This window comes from Heteronotia binoei, chromosome 18, assembly GCF_032191835.1.
Source record: "Heteronotia binoei isolate CCM8104 ecotype False Entrance Well chromosome 18, APGP_CSIRO_Hbin_v1, whole genome shotgun sequence".
In the NCBI taxonomy this organism is placed as follows: Eukaryota; Metazoa; Chordata; class Lepidosauria; order Squamata; family Gekkonidae; genus Heteronotia; species Heteronotia binoei.
This window is the reverse complement of record NC_083240.1, coordinates 2,261,007-2,284,746: the sequence shown is the minus strand read 5'-3', so window position 1 is coordinate 2,284,746 and position 23,740 is coordinate 2,261,007. Positions and strand designations below refer to the sequence as shown.

At 47.9% G+C, this 23,740-nt stretch overlaps 1 protein-coding gene across 1 annotated transcript in view; it reads left to right on the top strand.

Moving 5' to 3' along the window:
* IFFO2 (intermediate filament family orphan 2) overlaps positions 1 to 21,157 on the top strand; it is a 45,456-nt gene extending 24,299 nt beyond the window's left edge. The window contains exons 2-9 of the mRNA XM_060259588.1: positions 5,748 to 5,808; positions 6,809 to 6,904; positions 9,170 to 9,310; positions 10,620 to 10,762; positions 13,704 to 13,824; positions 16,318 to 16,410; positions 16,921 to 17,051; positions 19,515 to 21,157. Of these exons, the coding sequence (XP_060115571.1) occupies positions 5,748 to 5,808; positions 6,809 to 6,904; positions 9,170 to 9,310; positions 10,620 to 10,762; positions 13,704 to 13,824; positions 16,318 to 16,410; positions 16,921 to 17,051; positions 19,515 to 19,620 (892 nt within the window). The 3' untranslated portion in view covers positions 19,621 to 21,157. The remainder of the gene's footprint in view (positions 1 to 5,747; positions 5,809 to 6,808; positions 6,905 to 9,169; positions 9,311 to 10,619; positions 10,763 to 13,703; positions 13,825 to 16,317; positions 16,411 to 16,920; positions 17,052 to 19,514) is intronic.
* Positions 21,158 to 23,740: the final 2,583 nt, after the last annotated feature.

Below are 23,740 nucleotides of genomic sequence, written 5' to 3'. Positions count from 1 at the left end.
TAACTTTGTGGGTGGCGGTTATGCTTCTTTATATAGTCAAAATTGCAAGTGTCGAAGTCAGAACTGTTTATAGGTACAGTGATTCTTTCTACTTTTACGCCTGTGGGAGGCTGCTTGATGTGCTGCTCAGTGTGAACAGAGATAGAACTGAGGCGCTCTGGATACCACCCATATTAATACATTACTTGATTTAACAGTTCTTAAGGATTAAACTTCCGGTATGTTTAAAATTTGGAAGGAAACACTTGTTTGCCTTGTACTAAACCCACTGTGAGGGCCCGTGCAACCCACTGGGTAGAACTCAACCCAAGGCCCATCTCTTCTGTGGATTAGCTGTGCTCTGTATTGATACCCTTTATTACCCTGGCAGCTGGCCACTTCCTACAGTTCCTTTTGGCTGAGTAATCCATACCTGCCAGTAAGACCTCTCTGTGCTATTTACAACCCCATCCGAAGACCCTGATACTAACGGCGTCCTGACACATCCGTTGTTAGTCAGCACCCTGTAGTTGGTTTGCAGAGGAGGGACAATAAGTGACAAATGCCTCTCACCAACGCTCAGATGGCAGGGAGTGTGCTGAAGCCAATAACTGCAGCCACCAGTCCGGGAGCGGTTCTTTCTGATGCTCCATGGTTGGCTGCCATTGAAGCAGCCGCCCATCACCTGGCAATGCGCCCCTGGTCCCCTGACATCACAACACTGCCACCGCACCCCGTGCCAGAAGACAGGAAGGAGAGAGGGCAGCTGGCACCTTGTCTTTTAACAACACAAAGGAAATACAAATGAAAATCCCAAAAGGAACACTTGTTGCAAAGTTTCAAAAACACACAAAAGGAAAAGGATTCTCACTATAGCCTTCTATAACCTTATCCTTGCGTGACTTTATGAACAAAGCCCATCATTCCATCCCTAAATCTTCATGATTTGTACTCTTACTTCAGTGTATGATTTTAGGCGTGAGGACAATTTCCCATACTCTCACAATCTACTCGTTAGTCTTTGGAGGTGTGGCAGAAGGTGCCTGTTCTGGCCTGGAGGCCCCGTTCTGTCCTACCCTCCTAAGGGTCCCCTGCTCCCTGGTGGGGCTTTTCCTTCTCTAGGGTAACATGCCACCACCACCTGATCATTGTAGGGATTTCCCACCGGGAAGGTCAGGCCCTCCAGCTTCCCATCATGGCTGCCTTGCGTGTCCCTGGAGAAATAGCTGCTTGCCAACTGCCCAGCCCGAGTCCCTTTAAAACACCATGTCGAAAACAGTGGAGGTCTATGTGGTACAATGAACCTCTCCCAGGGTCCTGTGTTATAAAAATATTTATTAAAAAAAATATTTAGATGCTTACTTTTAGCACAGCACCGGATTGAGCAAGGGATACAAAAGAAATGGATAAAAACGCAAAGCCTTTATCTCTTTCTCCTGTTTTGTTACTGCTGGGCATAAAAAGAGCTTTGCTAACCCAAGACCCTTCCTGCTAAGTTCAGGGGGCAGGGGGGAATGTGATTTTCGGACTAAACCTGCAGTCTTCCTAAGCTGCACCAGAGCTTGGGGGTGGGGTGGGGAGAAGGGGTGGGGGCACATTTCCCCCCCTTGCATGGGCCTTTATGGGCTATGCCAGAGGTTTGACTGGCATAATGTTATTCTGGGGCTGGGGGGGGGGTGCGTTGAGATCCAATCTAGTTCTGCTATGCCCACAGCATGCCTCCTCTGTCTATACCAGTATAGTGATTATGTGGTACTAGTGGGCCTTGGTACCTGCATATCCCCAGATTCCCAGCATAATTTTAGGTATGACAGTATGGCTTGGAGATGCATGGTATAGCACTTAGTCCTCATCCTAAATTCTTTCCTGCCAGGGCTTATGATAGAGATGCTAGACAACCTTTGGTACAGGAATCTGTAAGGCTAGTCTAAGTGATGAAAGTGAGAATAAGATGCCATCAGCGCCGGCTCTAGGGTGCATGGCACCCCAGCCAAGCTCCCTGCCCCGCTGCCGACTCCCCCCCTCCCCTTGCTGCCCGCCCACCCTCCCTTCACAGTGCTGCAATGCAGCCCCACGCTTTGTTCCGCCCCATCAGAGTGCACCGTGGCTGGGCCCTACCAGCTTCGATGTGGGCAGCACGCCATCTAGCACATGGAAGAAGGTTTCTCCCCCCTCCTTCCTGTAACCAGACGTGAGGGGGAGCGAAGCCTTCTCCCACGCGCGCTTCAAAGGATTAGATGCTGCTCTGGCTGCATCGAAGCTGGTAGGGACCAGCCTCAGCACGCTCCTCTGATCGGGGCAGGGGCGGGCAAAGTGCAAGGGAAGGGAGGGGACAGCGGGGGGGGGGGGAGGGAGTCAGGCAGGCAAACTAGGCGGTTGTCATGGGCACTGGGAGGGGGGAGCCCAATTCAGCACCCCCCTCCTTCCAGCACCCTAGGCAACCACCTAATTTGCCTAGTGGGTGAACGGCCCTGGATGCCATTGTGTTTTTCCTGCATTTCAAAAGTTGGGGTACGACTTGGGTAAGGCATAATTTCTCTTTGCATATTGGTATGCATGCAGGGTCAGTAGCTTAAATGCAAGCAGGGTCATGAGACCGAGACAGGCCTTTCCAAGAGGTAGTTCCCTGGCTGCTGGGAGTAGCTCATAGATCTCCTAGAGAAGACTCAGGAAAAGGTCTGCTCTAGGCTTGTAAAGCAAGGTGCTTAGCTGATAGCTTCATTTTGGATGCTTTTCCTGTCCATGTTCTGTTTCTAGAACAAAAGAGTGCTTGGTAACAATCCGGTAGGCAGGAGCAGGAGATGAGCTTGGGATATATTTCATTACTCAGAAGTAGTTCTCACTAAAGAAAAGTTTGGTGACCCCAGTCTAAGTCTAAACACTTGCGCCAGATAAATTCCAGACCAAATATTTCAGTCAACCTATAAATGGCTGGTGATGAAAAGCGAGGCTGGAAATATCTCCTCCGAGGCCTCTTTCTGCTAAAGTGTGCAGTAATTCACTGGGGTGCTCACCTCGCACAAACATTTGGCCTGTTGGTGCAAAAGTGGAAATGGCCGTCATGTGTTGTGTGAAGCCTACTCAGTGTTCTTGCTTCAGGTCAAGGAAGATGGTATGTGTGCGTGGAGGCTGTGGAGGATTAGCACAGCAAATAACGGCCCTGACAGCTGCCTTTGTTCTTCCCTTCTGAGATGATCCTCTTGACAGGCGGCTGTATTCTAAATGCAGCCCCCCCCCCCCCCCGGGAGAGCAGGCATGGTGGTGGTGTTGTGGCTCTGAATGAGGGTTCTACTCGTGCTGCTTTTGGAAATAACTTTGTGCTGTGGCTGAGTGGTTAATATCATTACCAGGTGTGTGAACATAAAAACATAAGAGAAGCCATGTTGGATCTGGCCAGTGGCCCATCCAGTCCAATTATACACACACACACATATATACACACTGTGGCTAATAGCCACTGATGGACCTCTGCTCCATATTTTTATCTAACCCCCTCTTGAAGCTGGCTATGCTTGTAGCTGCCACCACCTCCTGTGGCAGTGAATGTTAATCACCCTTTGGGTTAATCATGTTAATCACATGTTAATCACCCTTTGGGTGAAGAAGGACTTCCTTTTATCCATTTTAACCTGACTGCTCAGCAATTTCATCGAATACCCACGAGTTCTTGTATTGTGAGAAAGGGAGAAACACTTTCTCCATCCCATGCATTATCTTGTAAACCTCTATCGTGTCACCCCGCAGTCAACGTTTCTCCAAGCTAAGAGCCCCAAGCGTTTTAACCCTTCTTCATAGGGAAAGTGTTCCAACCCTTTAATCATTCTAGTTGCCCTTTTCTGGACTTTTTCCAATGCTATAATATCCTTTTTGAGGTGCGGTGACCAAAATGCAAGCAAAAGATTGTTTCAGTCTACCAAAGAAATGCATTTTCCTGTCTCTTGCACAAATCTCTCCTTTTGTAATTGACCAAAATTGATATGTGTAAGTATCATATCTTTTTTTCTGTCCTGCTTTCTGACCCTGTTAATATTAGGCAATTGAATTACAGCAAGTGCAGCTTCCCTTTCCTACCTTGTTATAATTAGACTACCGGGAGCATTTTAATCATCTGTGTGGGTGTGCTGTTTACTAAATTACAAAAGTCTAATAGTGATCATCAATCATAGTTTTGTAACCAAGCTTTCAGATTCTCCAGCAGTTTTTCTGAGGATGTTGTATCTGACCTGATATATTTTGGAGGCTTAGAGAAAGTTTTCTGCAAAATATTTAGCTGATGGAGTCAGTAGCAGACTGGGTTCCTTGTGTCTAGAAGGCAGTACGATTTTCCTGACCTGAACAGGGAATTTTTATTACATGATTATTGGAGTTTCTGCTGACAGATTCTCTGTAGCTTTACTTTGGCAAGGACTTGAGTAGACTTGTACCCTGAACAACATGAAGTACAATCCTGAAGGAAAAGTCACTGCAGGATGCAAGAAATTGAAGAGCAAAAACATTACGCTCTCAAAAGCATTGCTTTTTGTTCGTTTTGTCTGGTGTAAACTGGGTATGAGAGTGATATTTGTGAAGGAATGGACTTAAAACTGCTCCCTGTTCCTTCTGATTGGACTCCTGGGAGGGCCGAAGAGCTCAGGGTGTGCCAGTCATAAGCTGGATAATCGCAAACTGCCTCCCATGGCCCTTAGGAGCATCGTATGTATCTGAGTCCTGTGTCTCGCACTCTGCACCTGTATTGCTTTCTAGAGGCCCTGCCTAGTCACTGTGCCTCCTGCTGCCCTTCAGCCATCTAGCATAGGAATGATCGATCCCAACTTCACAATTTAGAGTGATTGTGTTTCAGGGATAGAGAATTTCTCTGTCATCCGTCTCCAGCACTGCTCTTCAGATAGCTAGACTGAACAGGGGTGGTGGTGTTTTTCCAGAGATCATTCTTTAAGGAAGCTTAATAAATGAATGAAAGAATATGCAAGCTTTACTTATAGTTGCGGTAAGGTAGAGTTCAACCGCTATGGACAGTGTGGAGTCCCTTGGTGAAAGCTTAGTCCTCCATGGCTTGTGTGCCTCTGAAAAACTGCCCCAAATGAAAGAGACTCCTCTCCCCCCCCCTCCCCAATTTGGAATGGCCTTCCTGTCTCAAAGGAGAAATATTCCTTCTATAATTTCAGTCTTCCCAACCTTATGTCTCTGGTGTGACTTACTAGCAGGGGATGGGATAGTAATCTCTGTGAGCATGACAGAGCTTGAGTGCTCTGTGCTCGGAGCTTGATGGTTACTGTCTCCAGCCCCTGCCCCTGGTGCCAGCTGCCGTTCTGTCGAAGCGCTCCAGCCTCCATGAACAGAAAGCAGCCACAGTGATTGAGATTTTAGATGGAGGGTGTTTTTCCGCCATAACCAACATTGAAGTTCATCTAGAAGAACCACAGGCTTCCTCTTAAAATAAGTGCGGGAGCCAGTGTCTTACTGGAACTTAGGTCCTGTGGTGTTGTTAGAAAAGCGGCTGTATTGTTCAGCTGCATAAAAAGCTGCAGTGACTGACACTGTGGAATAAGTTTTTGCAGGCGAGAACCCGCTTCAGCACAGTTGCATGAACTGTATCCTTAGCTGGCACATATCCCCTGTATGTTCATATATACTCTCCCAGTGGTATTTAGAGGGGGGGAGACCGCTCTAAACAGTTGGGTCACAAGGCAGTGATATGTATGATGATGCAGACTGCTTTATTATGCAATTATGTAATTATTTCATTTCCCCCCCCCCTTTTTTCCAAGATGGGAAGAAGAACTGGCAAAGCGAAAACATTTGGAATCAATGGTAGAGACGCTGCAAGAGGTAGGCTTTGAATGGCACCAATTTCCAGATGCTAACTTTATTTAGGATCCAGCTGATTGTGGCCAGATGTCTCTTATTTTGAAACTTTGAGACCCAACTCTCTTTAGTACTTTGTGTGCAGTAAATGGGAGGCTGGTCCTGAAACTGTAGCTCATGTGAGATGTGTTCTCTGGCAATAGCAAAGAGGATCGCTTGTGGGGCTTGGCTCCCTGTCCCTGTTGGCAGTTTAAGGACAGTCGTTACTGGTGGTCAGAACACTTCTGAATCTCGCTGCAGTGCCTCCTGGGAGAAACGTTCAGACATGGCCTGGCCACCGTGGCTGCTGGCAGTTTCTGGGCCTCATTCACCTTGTCTTTAATCTGACGTATAGTGTTGACCCTCTGCAGCCAAAGACACAGCATTTGGAGCTTTTGTTAAAATGATGACCTGGCTGAATATAGCTCATAGTTGATAGCACAGCGTAAGCACTGCTAACACAGCCTTTCAAATAAGTCTTCTAATGTACCCACACTGGTGTTAGTATGAAAAAAGAACCAACTGCCATGCATCCCTACCTGGTTACCAGAGAGGGGAGTCCACTTCCCACAAGCAGCCAGAGCCTAGTAGCAGTTTACAGGCTTGGTTAACTCATAGCAGGATAGATTTCTGATAATATCTTTGCTCCAACTCTTTGCCTGGGTGTGTATGGAGGTGGGAGACCTCTTAGAATTCTGCGTCAGCCCATTTCCCTGTTGCTTTTACTCGGGGTGCTGCCTCCAATTGCCTGTCACTGAGCACTTCAGGTCCAGAGCAAAGGCTTGGAAATAGCGCTACAGTGGTGGTGGAAGGCCAACTTGCCATTTCTTGGCTCATCTGGGAATACCTGCTGTTCACCCAGGCAAGCAAGAGGCAAATTGCATAGCTGATGCATGATGCGAGCAGATATACTAGGTAGTGGATCAATATTTTATTCTTGGATCAGTGTTTCCTTTTTGTGACTGGCACACCATTTGTCCTCTAGGAAGCTCAAGAAGCTGAAGCGCTCCAGGAGGAGTTAAATGAGAAGATTGAGAGGCTGAAAGCTGAGCTGGTTGTCTTCAAGGGTCTTATGAGTGATGTAAGTACCTGGTGAGCTGAGCCGTGCCCAGTCCCCCCCCCCTACCTTTGTCAATATAAAATCATTTCCATAGCTGCGATAATGAGAAAGTGACGGTATCAGTGAGCGCTGCTTGCAGTTAGTATTATGGCTGCTCAGTGTGATCAAATGCATCAGCCAGATCGCCTTCGTCCTCTCCCTGCTTCCCATCTGGTCTGTGCAGATGCATTAACTTGCTGCTTATCACACTGCCCTCACTATCCCCTAATGCCTTCACACCAGCTACCAGTGTTGAATCCCCCCACCCCATCCCCGCCTGCAGCTTTTGACAAGAATGCAGGGGAGAATTCCCATGTACTTAAAGGGTTTAGTCATTCATGTTAAGCATAGGATTTGGGGAGCATTGCACTGAACATGTCAGTCAGCAAAGCTAAAATGATCCCTTCAGATTCTGAAATCCTCTTAGCGGTAAATTCAAACCCATTTCTCAGGATCTCTTCATTCCAAGGCTGGTATATATGCATATCGATGCGGCATAAAAACAAGGGGGTATGTGTTTGGAGCTCTAACTCTCCTCTTTTAGAGAGGGATGTTGAAGATTTGACCGTGGCTGTAAAGAAAAGATTGCGGAACCAGATTGCCAGAAGTGGTAGAAATGATGGGAGATCTCATTCATGTATATGGCAACTATTTAGTTGACTTGAGAAGTTGGTGCTTCTTGTGAATGCAGCAAAGATTGCGTTGCATATTGGAGGTGTGGGTAATGAGTCCTTCTTAGCATTCTACCTTTTTGCTTTAGGACCATGTTTATATATTGCTGGTGTCCCTCTGGTTCCAGAGCAAACCAACCTGATCATCCTCTTCTCTCTTCTACCTCCTTCTCTTTTGTCTGCTGCCATCTAATTCAGGTGTTTTTTTCCCCCAGAAGTGAGTTATCAGACTAATGTAGTTTCTGCCAGAGGCACAATGCCCTAGTTTCTGCCACTGGAGGCATAAAATGTGTCCACACCCGGGGGGAATTCCAGGCTTTTTTCTCTTGCAAAATGCTGTGATTCTTGAACCCATGCAAACAAAGAACTTGAGGTGTGCACTGGGCTCTGGTGCCCTCTTCATAAGTACCATTTGTGTGGACTAAGTAAGGATGGCTGTGAATGAAACTGTGTAGAGGGCAGTCTTTAAACAGGCACTGTGCAAACTCACAGGGCATAAATTTTTACCTCTGTGCATCAGATATGACATGTTTTATTGACTGTTAACGGCTTTCAATATACTTAGCTATAACATATAACACAAGTTTTCCAGATGCTAACTTTATTTGGGATCCAGCTGATTGTGGCCAGATGTCTGTTGTTTTGAAACTTTGAGACCCAACTCTCTTTAGTACTTTGTGTAGTAAATGGGAGGCTATCAAGATCCATTTTTACAGTACTGCTCTGATATACAGATATAAAGTTTAAGAAATGCTGCTGTGTTGTCATTTTGCTTGGAAGATACTTTGGCTTGATCAAAGTTTTGCATTAGGAGGTGCTGCAAGCAGTCTTGGAGTTGGTGGTTGTGGGTTTCTTTGTCTTTTCTTCAGAGACAATTATTTTACCTGTTATTTGTTGAGGGCCAAGTACATTTTGAAGGTACACATTTAGCAGTACTGAAAGTTTGTACTTCAAACTTCAGAGAAATTTGTTCAGCAGTCTTTGGTAAATATGTCTCCATTTTTGTGTCTGACACTGATGTGTCTGGGAAGCGAAAATGTTCTGTGCAAAGCTAGAAAACTTAGAAGGATGGGAAGAAGCATTTTAGGCTGTGCTTTCTGCTCCTGAATGCTATGTTGTACCAAATTTAATCCTCTAGCTTCTGAGGAATGATTTGGTATTCAAGTATATCACTTCTGTGTGAAAGTACAAAGCTGGTTATTACGATAACATCCTTACATGAATGTTCCAACTTGTTTTGAAACTGGAAATGTAATTTCACTCCAGTACTTTCATGATAGGTTGCCATACAGTAATGGCTTTATCACTCGAGGCTTTGAATTGGGACCTCTCAGGCGGCAGCTGTCCTCATGCACTTGTATTTGTTAGAAATTTATATTCATTTGTTCTGATTTGACCACCCAGCTGAAATACTGCTGCCCCTTGAACATTGCCCATCATTGCTCAGATATCTCAGAGCAGACAATGTTTATGTCGAGGCAGTCGTGATCTGCACTGATAGAGATACTGCAGAGTATCTCTCCTTCTCTTCTGAACTGTGTTAACGGGAGATAATCCACTGCTGTCCTTCCTGCAGCCTATGACAGACCTGGACACAAAGATCCAAGAAAAAGCCATGAAAGTGGACATGGACATCTGCCGAAGGATCGATATCACAGCCAAGCTGTGCGATGTAGCCCAGCAGCGCAACTCTGAAGACGTTTCCAAGATATTCCAGGTGATTAGGACCCATCCTGTCCTATGGAGGACGTAGCGGTGTTAGGAGGAGAGAGGAAGGCACGTGTTGAGTTTGCTCTTGCGGTCTTGCTCTTTGAGAGCTTCCGCTTGTAAGACAAGGCGCTGGTTCGCAGGCCTCAGCAGATGACATTTGCCTTCCCCTTTCGCAGTGAAGCAGGGAGTCATTTTCTCACCTGTGTTCAGATCCTGTAAGGAAGGCACACCGCAGTCTGACCTCTGTTCGCCCAAAAGGCATCGTGATGATCTCCAGTCTTTACAAAAAGAAGCCTTCAAATAAGTCTCAGCATCTTGTGTGGGGTTGTGTGGGGCTCCACTTGGTGTCTCTGCTTCCTAGCCTAGGCTCAGGTGGTTGTTTGTGGATCCTAGAAAAAGCTTTTTACTACAGAAGTTGAGGTATCAGTCAGCACTTGAACCTTGTGAAGGAGAATACAGCAAGTGTGAAGGTGGCTGCTAAAATCGCCACCAGCAGGTAGGGTTTCTTGCTTTCCAGGATGTTTTGTCCCATCGTGGTGCACGACACCTTGTTACTCCCCCCCCCCCCCTCCCAGTTCTTTATGCTGTGAATGATTAAATTCACTCCCTGCCCCCCAACAGCACCTCTTTGACCAAATGTGTAGAACAGTCCGAGTCGCTCAGGCCAGAATCTGACAAGCTGCTTGGGCTGCCCAGTAATAACCTTGTATTTACAGCCATTGTTAACCAGTCCTCTTTTTCTTTTCTTTTCTTTTGGGTGTATGTGTTTGGGGGGGGGGGGGAGGAGTAGCTCTTAATCTGAAACCTTCCTTGGAGCTTCACAAACACTTCAGTTTCATTCTGTACGATGTCATTCCAGTCCAGCTCTGCTTCTCAGTGTGGGTGGGAGCAGCGGAGAAGTGGGGAGCGTCCTCTGGAAAGTAGCCTAGACCCTTTCCTCCCCGTTTGTCTCTCTGGTAGTTGAGGCCCGGAAGGAGAGAGCGAGGGTGCTTCTGTTGCTCTCCAGCTTCCTCACCCCGAGCGCCTTCAGTGGCTTGTGCATCGTCATCCTGGCCTGTGCATGGCGGGCTGTGGCTCAGACAGCTGTGCCGTCAAGGCCGCTTGCTTTGCTGTGTGCTGTTTTGGTCTGCTTTCCTGTGCCTCTGTGTCCTCCCTCCTGCCATGAGTGTTGACTGAACCTAGCTGTGAAGCCGTCACATGCGCACACAATGCCGCCGGGAAAGGGTTTGGGGAACCCTGGCTGTCTGTCTCTGTCATTCTCGAGCTGCCCCATCATCTCGCTTGGTTCTGATCGCTGCCTTTCTCTCCAAACGAAGGTGGCTTCAAAAAAGAAAGAGCGGAAGGTGGCACTGGAGGAGGACCTCTCTGAGCAGGACGTGGACAATGGCAGGTTCTCGGACGACGAAGTCAGCTGTTCGCTGAACATCACGGATGAAATGAAGAGGATGTTTAATCAGCTGTAAGTATTTGAAAGGCTTTGCATCCTTCAAGTTGAGCTTACGAGGAAGAGGCGGTGTGCTCCTTCAGCCAAAATGTTGGCTTTGCAGGAGCAGGATTCTTGTGTTGTAAACTGTGCAAATCAAGTCAACTTGTACACACCAGCTTTTGCATAACACAGTCTGCTAATAAGGGGAGCAGGGGTGAGGAACCCTTTTGGACGCTGAAGCCCCACCCCCCGACTCTTGGAAATACTGCCTTGTGGGCCTCTGAGATTGCATCAGGCACTGCCTGCTATACCTCTGAGTATGTCTGCGGTCTTTGGGAGTGGAAGCACTCCGCCGTGTCCTCAAAAGCAGTCCTCAGGATTCCAGATCTTGCATCTGTACCAGATTTCTCATTTGCACAGAACTGGAGTACCTGGAGACCCCTGCGTGTTTCTTGTATATTCAGCTAGCTCAGGGGTGGCCAAGGGTAGCTCTCCAGGTGTTTTTTTTGCCTACAACTCCCATCAGCCCCAGCCATTGGCCATGCTGGCTGGGGCTGATGGGAGTTGTAGGCAAAAAAACATCTGGAGAGCTACCCTTGGCCACTCCTGATCTAGCTTAATGCAAGACCTTAAAAACTTGTGCTTTCTTCTTTCGCTTTTATTGGTACAAGACAGTAGGGAGACCTTTTCTGTGCAGTTCCTTGGCAAAGTATGCCGGGCTTGACTCTCAGAGCAGCTTTTAACCCTTTCCCGTGGCCAAATCCGTGACGCCATGCCATTACAACACACTTTTCAGGCAGAGCTACAGACAGTCAGGGAGATTTGTCTGTCTCCTTCCACCATTTGGCAGTACCTCGATGGCCCCACCTCTCTCTTTCCTAATCAAAGTTATGTATGTATTTTAATTGTTTCACGTGTACTTCAGTTCTTTTTTGACAGAGTTGTTTTAGTGAGCTGCGTTTGGGAGGGGCTGTTGTTTTAATGGTTTTATAATCCCTCGTATATGTTTTACATTGTTAGAAGCCTTGGCAGCCCTTGGCAAGGCAGGAAGGGGGAATGTGAATTCGGTAGCAAAGGGCAGGCCACAGGGGTGCCCTCCTGCCCCTCCTGGGGGCATCACTCTCACTCTTTGGCTGTCTGCTTTCAGACCAGGAAGCAGCAAAGGAACTTTTTAAAGATGGGCCCTGGAGGAAGTCTGCACATTCTGTATATGCATGCCCCATAGCTGTTACTGGAAGCCCCAATGGCTTGGCTGCTCTTTCTGAAGGCTCATTTTACTGGCATTTATTGCTCATGTTGCCTGTGGATCTTGACCCCCAGTGAAGCATTAGCTTAATACATGGGAAATCCTGCGCTTAAAAGCTTGGCCCTATAAAAACAGGGACTAAGCGCTCTGCTCCCCAGCTTAGCAGATGAATCCTCCAGGGATGACTCTTCCTGTGGGCATTCATAGAGCCCCTCGCACAGTATACCAAGCACTGGCCCAGCCTCACAGCGCCTTGTATGGATGCATCAGCAGCCTGGGTTTTGTTCCACAGACTTTCTTCCCAATAGCAGTGTTGCATATCCACAGATCATGGCAACAGGTAATTGTGCCGCAACAGCTGATGAAGAAGCGCACTGAGATTCGCGAACTTGCCTGGAAATCTTGCAGCTGTGTCTGTTTCTGAAAACATGGCTTACCTTCATTGGCTTCTGGGGGCACTCTGCAAATGCCTTTTGCTTGTTTGTGCCTCAGGATAACAGCTGCGGCTGTAGAGAAACAGGCTAGTTAATACATTGCAAGTGCAAATAAATCCTTTTTAAAACAGCTAATTAAAATGCTGTGTTGTTGCACTGTACTTAGGGAGGAGGTTTGGATTAGTAATGTTTGAAGAGTAAGCACAGCTGAGGTTCAGGAAAATCGTAAGCTGAGGAGGTCCTTCAACAGCATATTTGAAGCTTTTGCTGGGCCACTGATCAGCTGCCTCCACCAGTCTCTGGCGAGTTTTGAGCTTAGAAGATCTGAGTTGACCTTGACTTCCCGCTTGATATGTGCTTGGCTGGGAAGGAAATGAACTCAGGGCACAAAAATGCCCTGTTGTGGAGCTCTGCAGGATGGATATGACTCTTCCGTGATGATGCAGGAGATGGCTTTCAATTCAGTGGGTCTCTAGGTGCTTTACAGGGAAGCTGAGGTCTTCAGTGTTTCAGTCCGCAGCGCTGCTTGTCTGAACGGAAGGCATGGTTGTATTGCTAGAAGAGCTTGGAAGTTCACACTGGAGTTTTCCTTTGACCTGCACAAGTTAGTCTAATATAAGGGGGTATCTCTGGAATTGACCTGGTAGTGCTTCCTAATACATAGTTAGTGATGAGAAGAGCAGTCATTAATCCATTTGATTGACATTAAACTGATAGGTGCAGGAGGTATGTTGCAGTCTAGTGGAAGTGGGCAATGAGCAGCAGTCATCTCTGCTTTTACTTAAATGAGCTTTCAGGCCTCATGGTTTGGGTTTGCACGCAGTTCAGTCTCCTAAGGACTTCAGCACTGCTGGGGTTGAGTCCATGGGAATACCCAAAGATACGTGGGCAAAGATTTGTGGTCACCTTATAGCTGCTAATATTTGGAAAATAGCAGTACCTGAAGCTCAAGGTAGTCAAAATCCAAACGGTGGCTGATGAACATCTGTTCTTCTCTGATTTGCCCTTCTAGAAAGTGAAACATGCCAAAATTACCTCCTTTGGCAAAGAGTTCAGCCTAAATCCTTTGTATGCAGCCCTGTGCCGTTTTTGTTCTAACACACAGCGCCATCTGGAGGAGAAGAGCTGAACTGTTGCTTTCGGTACAAGAATTTCGAATCTGCCCAGAATGCTCTTTTGCAGGAGAAGGAAAAGCTGGCTGTGCATCTCTGTATTTTCTCGCTCCTCTACTACAGTCCTGGGACTTTTTCTGAAGGAAGTTTATTTGTAAGCACTTCCCCCTTTCCCCCAACAGACGCGAAACCTTTGATTTTGATGATGACTGCGACAGCTTGACATGGGAGGAGAATGAGGACACTTTGCTTCTCTGGGAAGACTTCACCAACTGCAACCCCTCGATTGATCTCCCGGGAGAGGTGAGCTTGGACGTGTGCTGTTCCCCTCATTCCAGAAGAGCATTTATGCCTGCTCCGTTACATTCTTTTCCTTCAGCCATACTGAAAAGCCGATTTGCAAGTGTTTGTAAGTGTGGGTCTGCTCAGCTTGAGTCCTTAGAACATATTTGATTGGAGTGTGCAATCCAGTCTGTTCTGAGACAAGGTATTTGTCCTCCCTTTTCATAGGGCATGTGAATTATCATCTCAGGAATTGTCCAGTTCCTTGTAGACGAGGAGTGGAAAACTACTTTAGCAGTTGCTAAATATTTAGCTGCAGTGTTTGCCTATTAGCGGATTAGATCTGTCTGTTCATGGCCTTTGAGTCAGAAGAACAGCAAGATAAGAAGAATGTAAGAAGAGCTGTGCTGCTCAAGGCGTGGCCCACGGCAGCCTGCTCAAGAGTCACTTTCAGCTGTGTGGGTGGAGTCATCTGACTTCACTGTCCCTAACATGGGGCCAGGCTATAAAGAGGTGCGGTTTGCGAGTGACCGTAAGAGCAAGCCAGACTCTCCGCACGGCTCTAGCAGGCTTCAAGATCAGTGAACGCTCCATGTTGCAAAGATGAAAACAGACATGTTAGCTTTGCTGCCTGACTTTGCAGGGAAGTGTGTTGAATCTGATGGCACAGGGCAGTGTGTTGGGAACAAAAATAGAAAAGAGCTAACATAGCAGTCAAGTTAGAAATGGTGTTCGCTACATTTAAGAGGCTGCTTTTCTCTCTTCTGCTTCAACAGCTGTGTGTGTTTCCTCCATACATCGGCCAGTACTCAGTGCTGTGTACCTTGTCTCGCCTTCCACGATAATGTTGGGTTTCTTGATTAGTTGTAATTCGAACTCACACACCAAGAGTCATCAATCTGGGAATCATGCAATTGTGCTTCACGTGGGGCCTTCTGCGATCACAGGAGCTGGTGACTGGAAGCGTCGGTCGCACCTTCGCTTTCCTGTAGACAGCAGCCACGATTTTGAAAGTAGGGATGAAGAGGAGCATTGCCAAGCCTCTAGGAGTAAAACCTTTTCTGCAGGCCTGGTTATTCTTGTTTAAACTAGAGAGGGAAGCTTGCTTGCATCAACTTGAGAACTTTTGCAACACAACAGTCTGTTGGCCAAAAGGAGCAGGTGTATTTTACAAAATTTATATCCTATTTTTCTGTCCAATCGAGGCCACAAAGGCAGCTGATGATTAAAAATAGCTTTGTTAAAATATTTAATGGAACCAATCTAGACTAAAATACACACGTCAAACACAAAGACAGCAATTAAAACAAAGCAGGAGAAGAGGCGCCATTGAGGGAACGCCGGAGGAAACAAGTCTCCACCCACTGGGAGAAGACAGACAGAAGGGGATAGACGAATGTCGTGTGAGCGGGGGGGAGGGGGGGAGTTCCATAATTTTGGTGCCGCAGCCAGAACAGCTCGTCTTGGCTTGCCCACCCAGTTTAACTTCAGAAGGGGGCAGCAAGCATAGCCAGCTTCAAGGGGGGATTGGATAGACATCTGGAGCAGAGGTCCATCAGTGGCTATTAGCCACAGGGTATTGTTGGAACTCTCTGTCTGGGGCAGTGATGCTCTGTATTCTTGGTGCTTGGGGGGGGCACAGGGGGTGGTGGTTTCTAGTGTCCTGGTGGCTCCTGATGGCTCCTGGTATTTTTGACCACTGTGTGAAACAGAGTGTTGGACTGGATGGGCCAGTGGCCTGATCCAACATGGCTTCTCTTATGTTCTTCTGTGACACTGAGTGTTGGACTGGAGGGGCCACTGGCCTGATCCAACATGGCTTCTCTTATGTTTAGCCATTGGGTAGGTTCATATGGGAGCATCCATGGGAAGCGTGTTCTCCAAGACTGGGAAGCTGCTGCAGCAATAGCCTGAGCATTATCTGTTGTCTGCCTGGTGCCTACCAAAGAGATTATGCTCCAAAGCGCTAATGCTGCAAAATGCAGCAACTTGCCTCCCGTGAGACTGAAGTGGTTTAGCCCGGGGCTGGAATTAGTGACAGGTTATTTGCATGCCGCCCATATGCGGTTGTAAAAGCGCAGCGATCAGGGGAGCATTAGACTCCTGGCCTACCATGCTGCAGCTCTAAAGGTTTAAGAGTCTTCAATCTCTCTGACTGAAATCACATAATGAAATGGTAGATCTGCATATAGACGGAGGTTGGGAATAACAGCCGATTGGCTCAAATTACCCTTGTCTGGCTCTGCACTTTCTCCACGCCTCTGGTTCCCAAGGTGGGATTGAGACGCTTCAGGTGCTCTCCCCAGCTTAGCCATCCAGTTCTGGAACCGCTGCAGGCCTTGAGTCCGCCTCTTTCTCATCTTCTGTTCTGCGGCCCCTGGCCCAGGAACGCTGAGCGCCTGTGTGGTGGTGTTATAGTGACCTAATTGCACACAAGCTCCCTGTCCTGGAGGCGGCTGGCTGGCTGAGTGAGTCGCACTCCTTTGCTCACCTGTGCACAATGTTCCCTTTCAGCAGGAGGAGAACTTGGGCAACTTGATCCATGAAACGGAGTCTTTCTTCAAAACAAGAGACAAAGAGTATCAAGAGACAATAGGGCAGATTGAGGTAAGAAGCCGAACATCTCTGCTGCTTGCCGAGGGGAGCAGTCAGACCTCTGCCCCTGTGCTGAGGGAGCCTATTCACATCGACTACAATGAGCACTGCCAAGGAACGGAATCTGAGGAGAGGGCAGGGGGCAGCACTGCTAGCCTAGTGCTGAGGCGTCATTTCATTCTCCAGCTGTGTGGGCTGAAGGAGAGAGCGCTGCACTGTAAAGCGGTAGATTGCCAACCTGAGAGGATGCGGAATAACTTTGGGGTGGGTCAGGCAGTGGGGGGAGTGGCTCCAAGAAAAGAAAGAGTCAGGCTGCTTGATGCACCCTGAAGGGTTCTGCTGTGCGCAGCACACCCGAATGTTTGCAAGTGTTTGGAGCTGTCAGATGGCAGCCTGGTTCCCACGGGGCAAATTCTCCTCTTCTGCTGGCAGCTGAACTGTGGCTTGCCCTCCTGATGGGGAATCAGCACAGGCCTCCCCTGACCCAGTGCTTGACTGCTGTGTCCCTCTGCTTTTGCACAGCTGGAGCTGGCCACGGCCAAGAGCGACATGAACCGCCACCTCCACGAGTACATGGAAATGTGTAGCATGAAGCGGGGCCTGGATGTGCAGATGGAGACCTGTCGCCGGCTCATTAAAGGCTCTGCGGAAAGGTAAGGGAGGGCAGTTCCTCGGTGGGCCAAAGCGTGTTGGAATCTGGCTCATTTATTTGTTACTTCAATTTCTCTACTGTTCCTCCACAAAGAGGGGCTCAGAGCAGTTCACAACAGCATTAAAACAGCGAAAACAAACGTAGTTAGTGTAAAATACAGAGTGTAAAAAAGCTGACAACTTGACAGCAGTGGACCCAGCATTCAGCCCTCGAAAGACAAAAAGCTCAGCCTTACAGGGTTCCTGAAGGGTTCAGGAGTTGCAAGTCTTTCCCAGGAAGGACCGGCTAGACCAGGGGTGGCCAAACTTTGGCTCTTTCGCACACATTGTGTGGCTCTTGGAGTCCCTACTGTCCTGCTGGCTGGCTTGGAGAAGGCATTTGTCTCTTTAAATCACTTCTCCAAATTAAGCCAGGTGGCGGCTTAGAGAATCCCCTTAAAGTTGTTTCTTTCCACCTCTCTTCCTCCCATCTATTTGCCTTCCTTCCTTCTTGTCTTGCGGCTCTCAAACGTCTGATGTTTATTTTATATGGCTTTTACAATAAGCAAGTTTGGCCACTCCTGGGCTGGACTGAGATGGGGAACAAAATCCATGCAGTGCCTTCTATTGAGCGACACGAAAACATTGGGCCAGCCTTCAGGCTCATCATTCGTTTCTAGCCCGAGGAAGAATTCTGATAAGCTTGAAAGCTCACAGCATGTTTGGTTGACCCTGATAAAAAGATCGCATGGATTTTGTTTCTTGGTCTGATTTTTGCATGGCCAATACGACTGTTTACAACGTTTTGAAAAAACTGAGGTTGGCCTTTTTTACCCCTCTGTTGTCACCTGAGGAGTAAAACAAGAAAAACACTGTGTAACTATATGTTGTAAATAAATGCCAAACACATTTCTTACATGCAATTCTCATCTATTATTCATATCAGTTTCATAAAGCAATAAGTCTATTGTCCATAAATCCAACACAAACAAAGTTCCAACACTGGATACCATGAGAGGTACTACAGTCTGCTTTTTTTTACATCCCTCTGGTTGGCAAATGCAGACGGTACCAACTGATGTGATTCTGGTATTAGGGTTTGAAGAATCTTTCGGGCTCAAGTGCCGTGTTCTACTGGAGAAAGTTTTTCTTCCAGACGTTTCGTTCTCAGCTGCGGAGAACATCCTCAGTGGCGTTGCAGCCGGAGCAGGCGCTCTGACCTTCTTGGCTGCTGTGCATTGAGGTCACAGAACAACCAGCACATTCCAGAGAACAATCAGCACAATCAACAACCATCTTCCTTATCTTCACACCCCTTCCAACCCTCCCAGCAATCAACACAGAACAATGGTCACATTCCACAGCCAGTTTCCTTATCACCACCCTTCCAGGAAGCCCCGCCAAACAATGGGTACATTCACAAACCAATTGCCCTCTCACCACACCCCTCCAGCCTAGAAATAGCAGCTCTCCAGCAGCCCTGGCCTCACTCAATGCACAGCAGCCAAGAAGGTCAGAGTGCCTTCTCCGGCTGCAATGCCACTGAGGATGTTCTCCGCAGCTGAGAACGAAACGTCTGGAAGAAAAACTTTCTCCAGTAGAACACGGCACTTGAGCCCGAAAGATTCTTCAAACCTTAATGATGATGCCAGCCGTGAAAACCTGAAATCTTTGATGATTCTGGTATTCTTTCTAGGGTAGCAGTCCTCAACCCAACAGGTGTGGCTACACGAGTCCTAGGTTCAAGTCGTGTTTCATTTGCCACTTCTGCGTCTCCAAATTTTATAATCCGGAACTTAACATAAAAATAAAATCATAATATTAAACATAACTATTCATATACAACACTTCCAAGTTCAGACCAGCAGTCAAAAACGTACCCGGTGCTAAGGCAACAGCTCACATTGCTTTGTTACATCTCATTAGTTTGCACGAATGGTTCTCAACATAGAGCACCTAAGGAGTGGCAGTGGAGCCATTGAAGGGGCCACTCAAACTGTTGTGTGTTAGTCGGACATGACAAGGCTCTTTGGAATGACTAGAGGCACCATTTGACCAGTCTGACTTCAGGGGAGCTGGCTATTGTGATACACCTTTTTGTGCTAATTCCTATACACCTCCTACCCTTCCTCCTAGGGAGGTCAAGGGGCCAATAATAGAGCCAGCCCATTTTTATCCCATTACAGTGCAGCGGGTTATGCTGAATGTGCAACTGGCTCCAGGGGATTCAGTTGGCTGTGTGACTGAGCGGAGGTCACCAGCATTTGGAAGGGTCTCCAGCATTTCGAGAGGGCACTTCCTCAGAGGGCTGTTTCCCAGCTCATCTTGGGACCTCAGGGCCATGCAAAAGATTTGGTGCACCTCATCATCTGCCCTCCGTTAAACACGACAGCCTGACCAGTCCCTTGGCTGCATCCTGCCCTGGCTGAGATCGGCTGCGGCTCCCTGCTTGCTCACCCAATGAACCCTCCTCTTCTCTTCCACAGAAACTCCCCCTCTCCCAGCTCTTTAGCCAGCAGTGACTCAGGAAACACGGACGAGATTCAAGATGAGTTTGACAGAGAAGCAGATGTGGAGCCGATGGTCAGCTGATGAAGACCCAGAGGGTTCCGATGAAAAGGGAGGAGGAAACAAAAAAACTTTGGAAAAGGATCGTGTTCAGAAACATTGAGACATCAAAGACTTCCAAGCCCTGGCCGAGGGTTCCTGAAGATCAGTGCACTTTCCACCCCATCTGAGGATTGGTGCTGTAATAATTTCTATTGTACAAACGACAAATGTGGAGTCCTGCGGGAGGAAAACCGATGTTTTAATTGTGCCTTTGCCCCAAGCTGAGCCACTTGGCGCTCTCCTGTATTCTAACCGTTCTTTTTGTAATAACAAACACAGTAGCAAAGGGATGTGTTGATGGCAGAAGTGCAGGACTTCCAGGAGCTGTTGCGCAGTGCACGGTGGGGGGGGGGTGCTGACAGATCTATCTACTGATGTCCAGTCGCAACACTCCGTCGTGGTCTTCTAGCGGTGCCTGCTGCCAGCTCAGGTACTTCGGCCGGTCTGTTCCGAGAGCCCCCCATGGCACGTGGGAGGAGACTTCCCAGCGACCTGCACAAAACTGTTCTGCCGGAGTTCAGAGTTCGTCAGGAGGGAGTGCTCAGCGTGGCGGCAAGGCCCGCCGGAAAGTGTAGGCCGGTGGTGGGGACTGTCACTGTTAACGTCTATGCAAAAAAACCAACAGCACTCGCCTTATTCCTGTGGAATGTTTGGTCCTCGCTGGGCTTCTGTGTCTCTTGGCAGAAGGGAAGCTGCCCGTCCCGGTTTTGCACATCGCTGCGGTCTGTGGAGCGCCCAGGCTGGTGTGTCACAGTTGCAGCTTTCTGTGATCCTTCCGTTCCTGAATGACTTCTTTCCTTTTTGCCTTGTTTTTTTGGGGGGGTCATCTCCTTTTAGCCACCAGTGCTTTTTCCTAAAGAAGTTGCTGTTGGGGAGGGGGACTCTACTTTTGTGCAGTTTTCATCAACTTGGAGCATGACAGCCGTTCTTGCGGGACAAGCTCACTCGCCATCCTGTGGATCAGTGTTAAGTAATTTATGGGTGTCCCTGGCCCATGTCTGAAGCACCTCTGGCTCTCTGTGGCTGCCAGAACTGCAGCCGCCGTCAGCTGCCTTTGTTTTCTCACGGGGGGTGTGAGTGTGTGGGTGAGGGGGAGATTCTGGCACGTGCAATAGCAATAACAGTGAAAGGGCAGCAGCTTTGGCTGGCAAGGCCTTGGTGGACGGGCAGGAAGCACAGTTCTAGATGTATGCCTCAGGCACGGCACTCTAGTCTGTGCCTGTTCTTCAGATACGCTGAGAATCAGTGTATGGTGCAGGGTTTTTCAAAGAATTCCAGTGTATCGGTGTTGACTCCCTCAAACGGAGGGGTAGCAGCAGTGTGCTTTTTCTCTGGCAAAGGCAGTGCCACTGAGCCTGGCCAGTATTGCCCTCTATGCCCTGACTTCTGCATCAGAAGGCCATTTGCCAAACAGCTCTCTAGGCCTTGGGGGTAGCCTCTTTGCCATCTTGATCCGTTTGCTGTGGCTTTCAAGCCACAGGAAGGAACGGCCAGATTCGGAGGCATAACGGAAGTCCCAGCAAGTGTCTTGAGGAGAGAAAGCCAAGGTTTATTTCTCTCCAAAATAAAAGAGACATTGTGAGACCATTTTGCAAATTGGCCCTGATAAAGTGGTGCAGAGTTGGAGGTCTCTGTTTTTCCTTTAGCTTGCACAGCCTCAGGGGGACATCAGCTGGGTTGCAGAAGGGGATGCGCAGGGCTTGGGTTGGACACGATCCTGCCGCAGCTGCGTCTCACCTCTTCGAGGGAGTTGGGCTCCTCCGGACTCCCTCTGCTGTGGAGACAGAAGAGCTCTCTGCAGATTCGGAAGTGAGACTCAGAGTTCCTGTTCTCTTGAAGAGGTGCAGTGTCAAAGTGGACTTTTTGTGTGTCCAAGTTTGCTTTTTGAAACTGTCAGCTTGGTTTTTTACCTCTAGTTAAGAAACTTTATTCTGTATCATCGTAACCTTTTCAACACTTGTGTTGTACCTTTTGTGTCGAGTCCTTCCTTCCCCTGTTTTGAGAGCAGAATCTTTCATTCCAGTGCAGATGTGGTTTTTTTTGTATTGCCTTTCTAGCCCTTTAATGCCCACAGACGGGATTTGTCAAAGCCTGGCCGCACTCACCTGTGGGAGGCTGGAACTTGGGCCTTTCATCAGGTGGGCGGGTGGGGGAGGGAGGTCTAAGCCTGAGTTTGGACATTTGCTGCTTTCTGCATGGCTTCGCCAGGTGCCAGGGCAATCTTTGCCAAAGTTGGCATTGCCCAGGTCCACTTGTAAGTCCATTAAAGGGTAATGACTGTTGCTCAGCACCCCCCTCCCCCAATTTTTTTGAGAATGTCTTCTGTAGGAGAGAAATCAAGCCATTTAAATAGCCGTCCTCTTTCATTGCTGCTAAGCTTCTTTATACTTTTTAAAACATTTATTTCCCGCAAGCATGGTCCTGTGCTTTTGCTTTTAATGACTGGCATGTGGAAGTAGAGAATGGAGTGGGGGCAGGGTGGGGAGTAGGTCAGGTGGGGGGGGCATGTAAGTGGGCAGAGGGTGGCTGATTCCCTTCCCACAGTCGATCCTGTAGCTGTAGGTGGCGCTCCTAAGACAGGAGGCCTATTGTTTGTATCTGTAGAGGTAGAAGGGATTGATTCCCTGCATAATAAAGGTGGAATGGAATGATAGCGGTAGTGATCGGGCGCGGGGTGGGGGGTGGGTCGGTGTCTTATGTGCTACCAGTACTTATATTGGTCTTAACTTTTGAATGGGAGCGTCAGCATAGATATCGAATAGCTCCAGCACTTACTAGTTTCCCTTTTGTGTTGTCTTATTTTCCAGCCCCCACGGCTGTCCAAGCCGACCAGGGTTCTGTTACATTTGCCTTTTTGTATGCAGGTCACAACCAGATGAAAAGCTTGTCAGGAAAAAAAAATGCTGGACATAACTTTGACCTTTTTTCTTCTTCTGTAAAGCTGTAAATACTTTATTTTCTATTCCTAAGGTGGTGTCATATTGACACTTTTTTTTAGATGTAAACTTGGAGAATCTTGTTTCTGTCGTGATTTTTAAAGGGGGCAGGGTTTGAAGCGAACACTTTTGTTTGCCTCTTAGCGAAAAGATCAAATTCCTAAAACAGGACGCAGAAACAGGCTTGCTCTCACTGGGCAGGCCGTGCTGCTACTCAGTGGAGGCATGTTTTTTAAAAAGTTCCAAAGAATTATAAATGTAGAGCATATTTCAAGGGATTTGATACTTTCCTTTTGGCACAGGCAGCAAATTAGGAAGTCTGCGAAGCAGGTGTTAAGGACACAAGACTGATGAAATTTACTTGGCTAAATGTGTTCTCTTTGAACCACATTTCAGCGGAGGTGTGAAGTTCAGATATCTTCACCTCTGTTTGGCAGCACTAGGGAGGGGTACAGGTGGCTTATAACTGGTTCTTGGTGCTGCAAGACATGCTCTCCCTTTCTGCCTGCCGTTAAAAAAAAAAGGTGTGACTGTTGGAGCAAGTCCTCACCTCCCACTAGAGGGCAAGCACACCGCAGCCTTCCTTCCTGAGGGCTCCGAATATGTTATTCAAAAAGCTAGGGGTTCTGTTTTCCCTGTGTGTGTGTGTGTGTGTGAGAATGGGAGCAAAAATGAAGATAAGGATCAGATATTCAATTTGGGATTGTTTGTGTGTATGTGTTTTTAAACAGGTCAAACGCAGCTTCTGCAGAAAAGGGGGAACTGGAAAATTACTGAAAATCAAAGCGTGCTTTGAGCTATATCGGTTAGCTCGCTGACATATTTCTAAGCAGAAGGCTGGTTTATAAATGGAAGCATGATTTTTGCCTGGAAGCATTTGGCAAATTAGAATCTGAATGATGGGAGCTGGGAGGGGTGCCTCATTCTCCCACCACTTAGTTTTGGAGTGGCGCAGGGCTAGTGGTGCCTGCCTGCCAAACAGCATGAAAATCCAGGCCCGGTAATTTTTGAGAATAGGCAGTTTTAATCAGGTGCTGCCTGACTTTCGGCTAAGGTGTTTTGTGCAGCTGTGCTTGGCTTGGAGGGCGCAGACGCCACGCTCCAGAGTTGCATTGTCCCTAGAAGCAGGGATGGAATGGAGTGCTTATGCCACCCAGCTAGTGTTG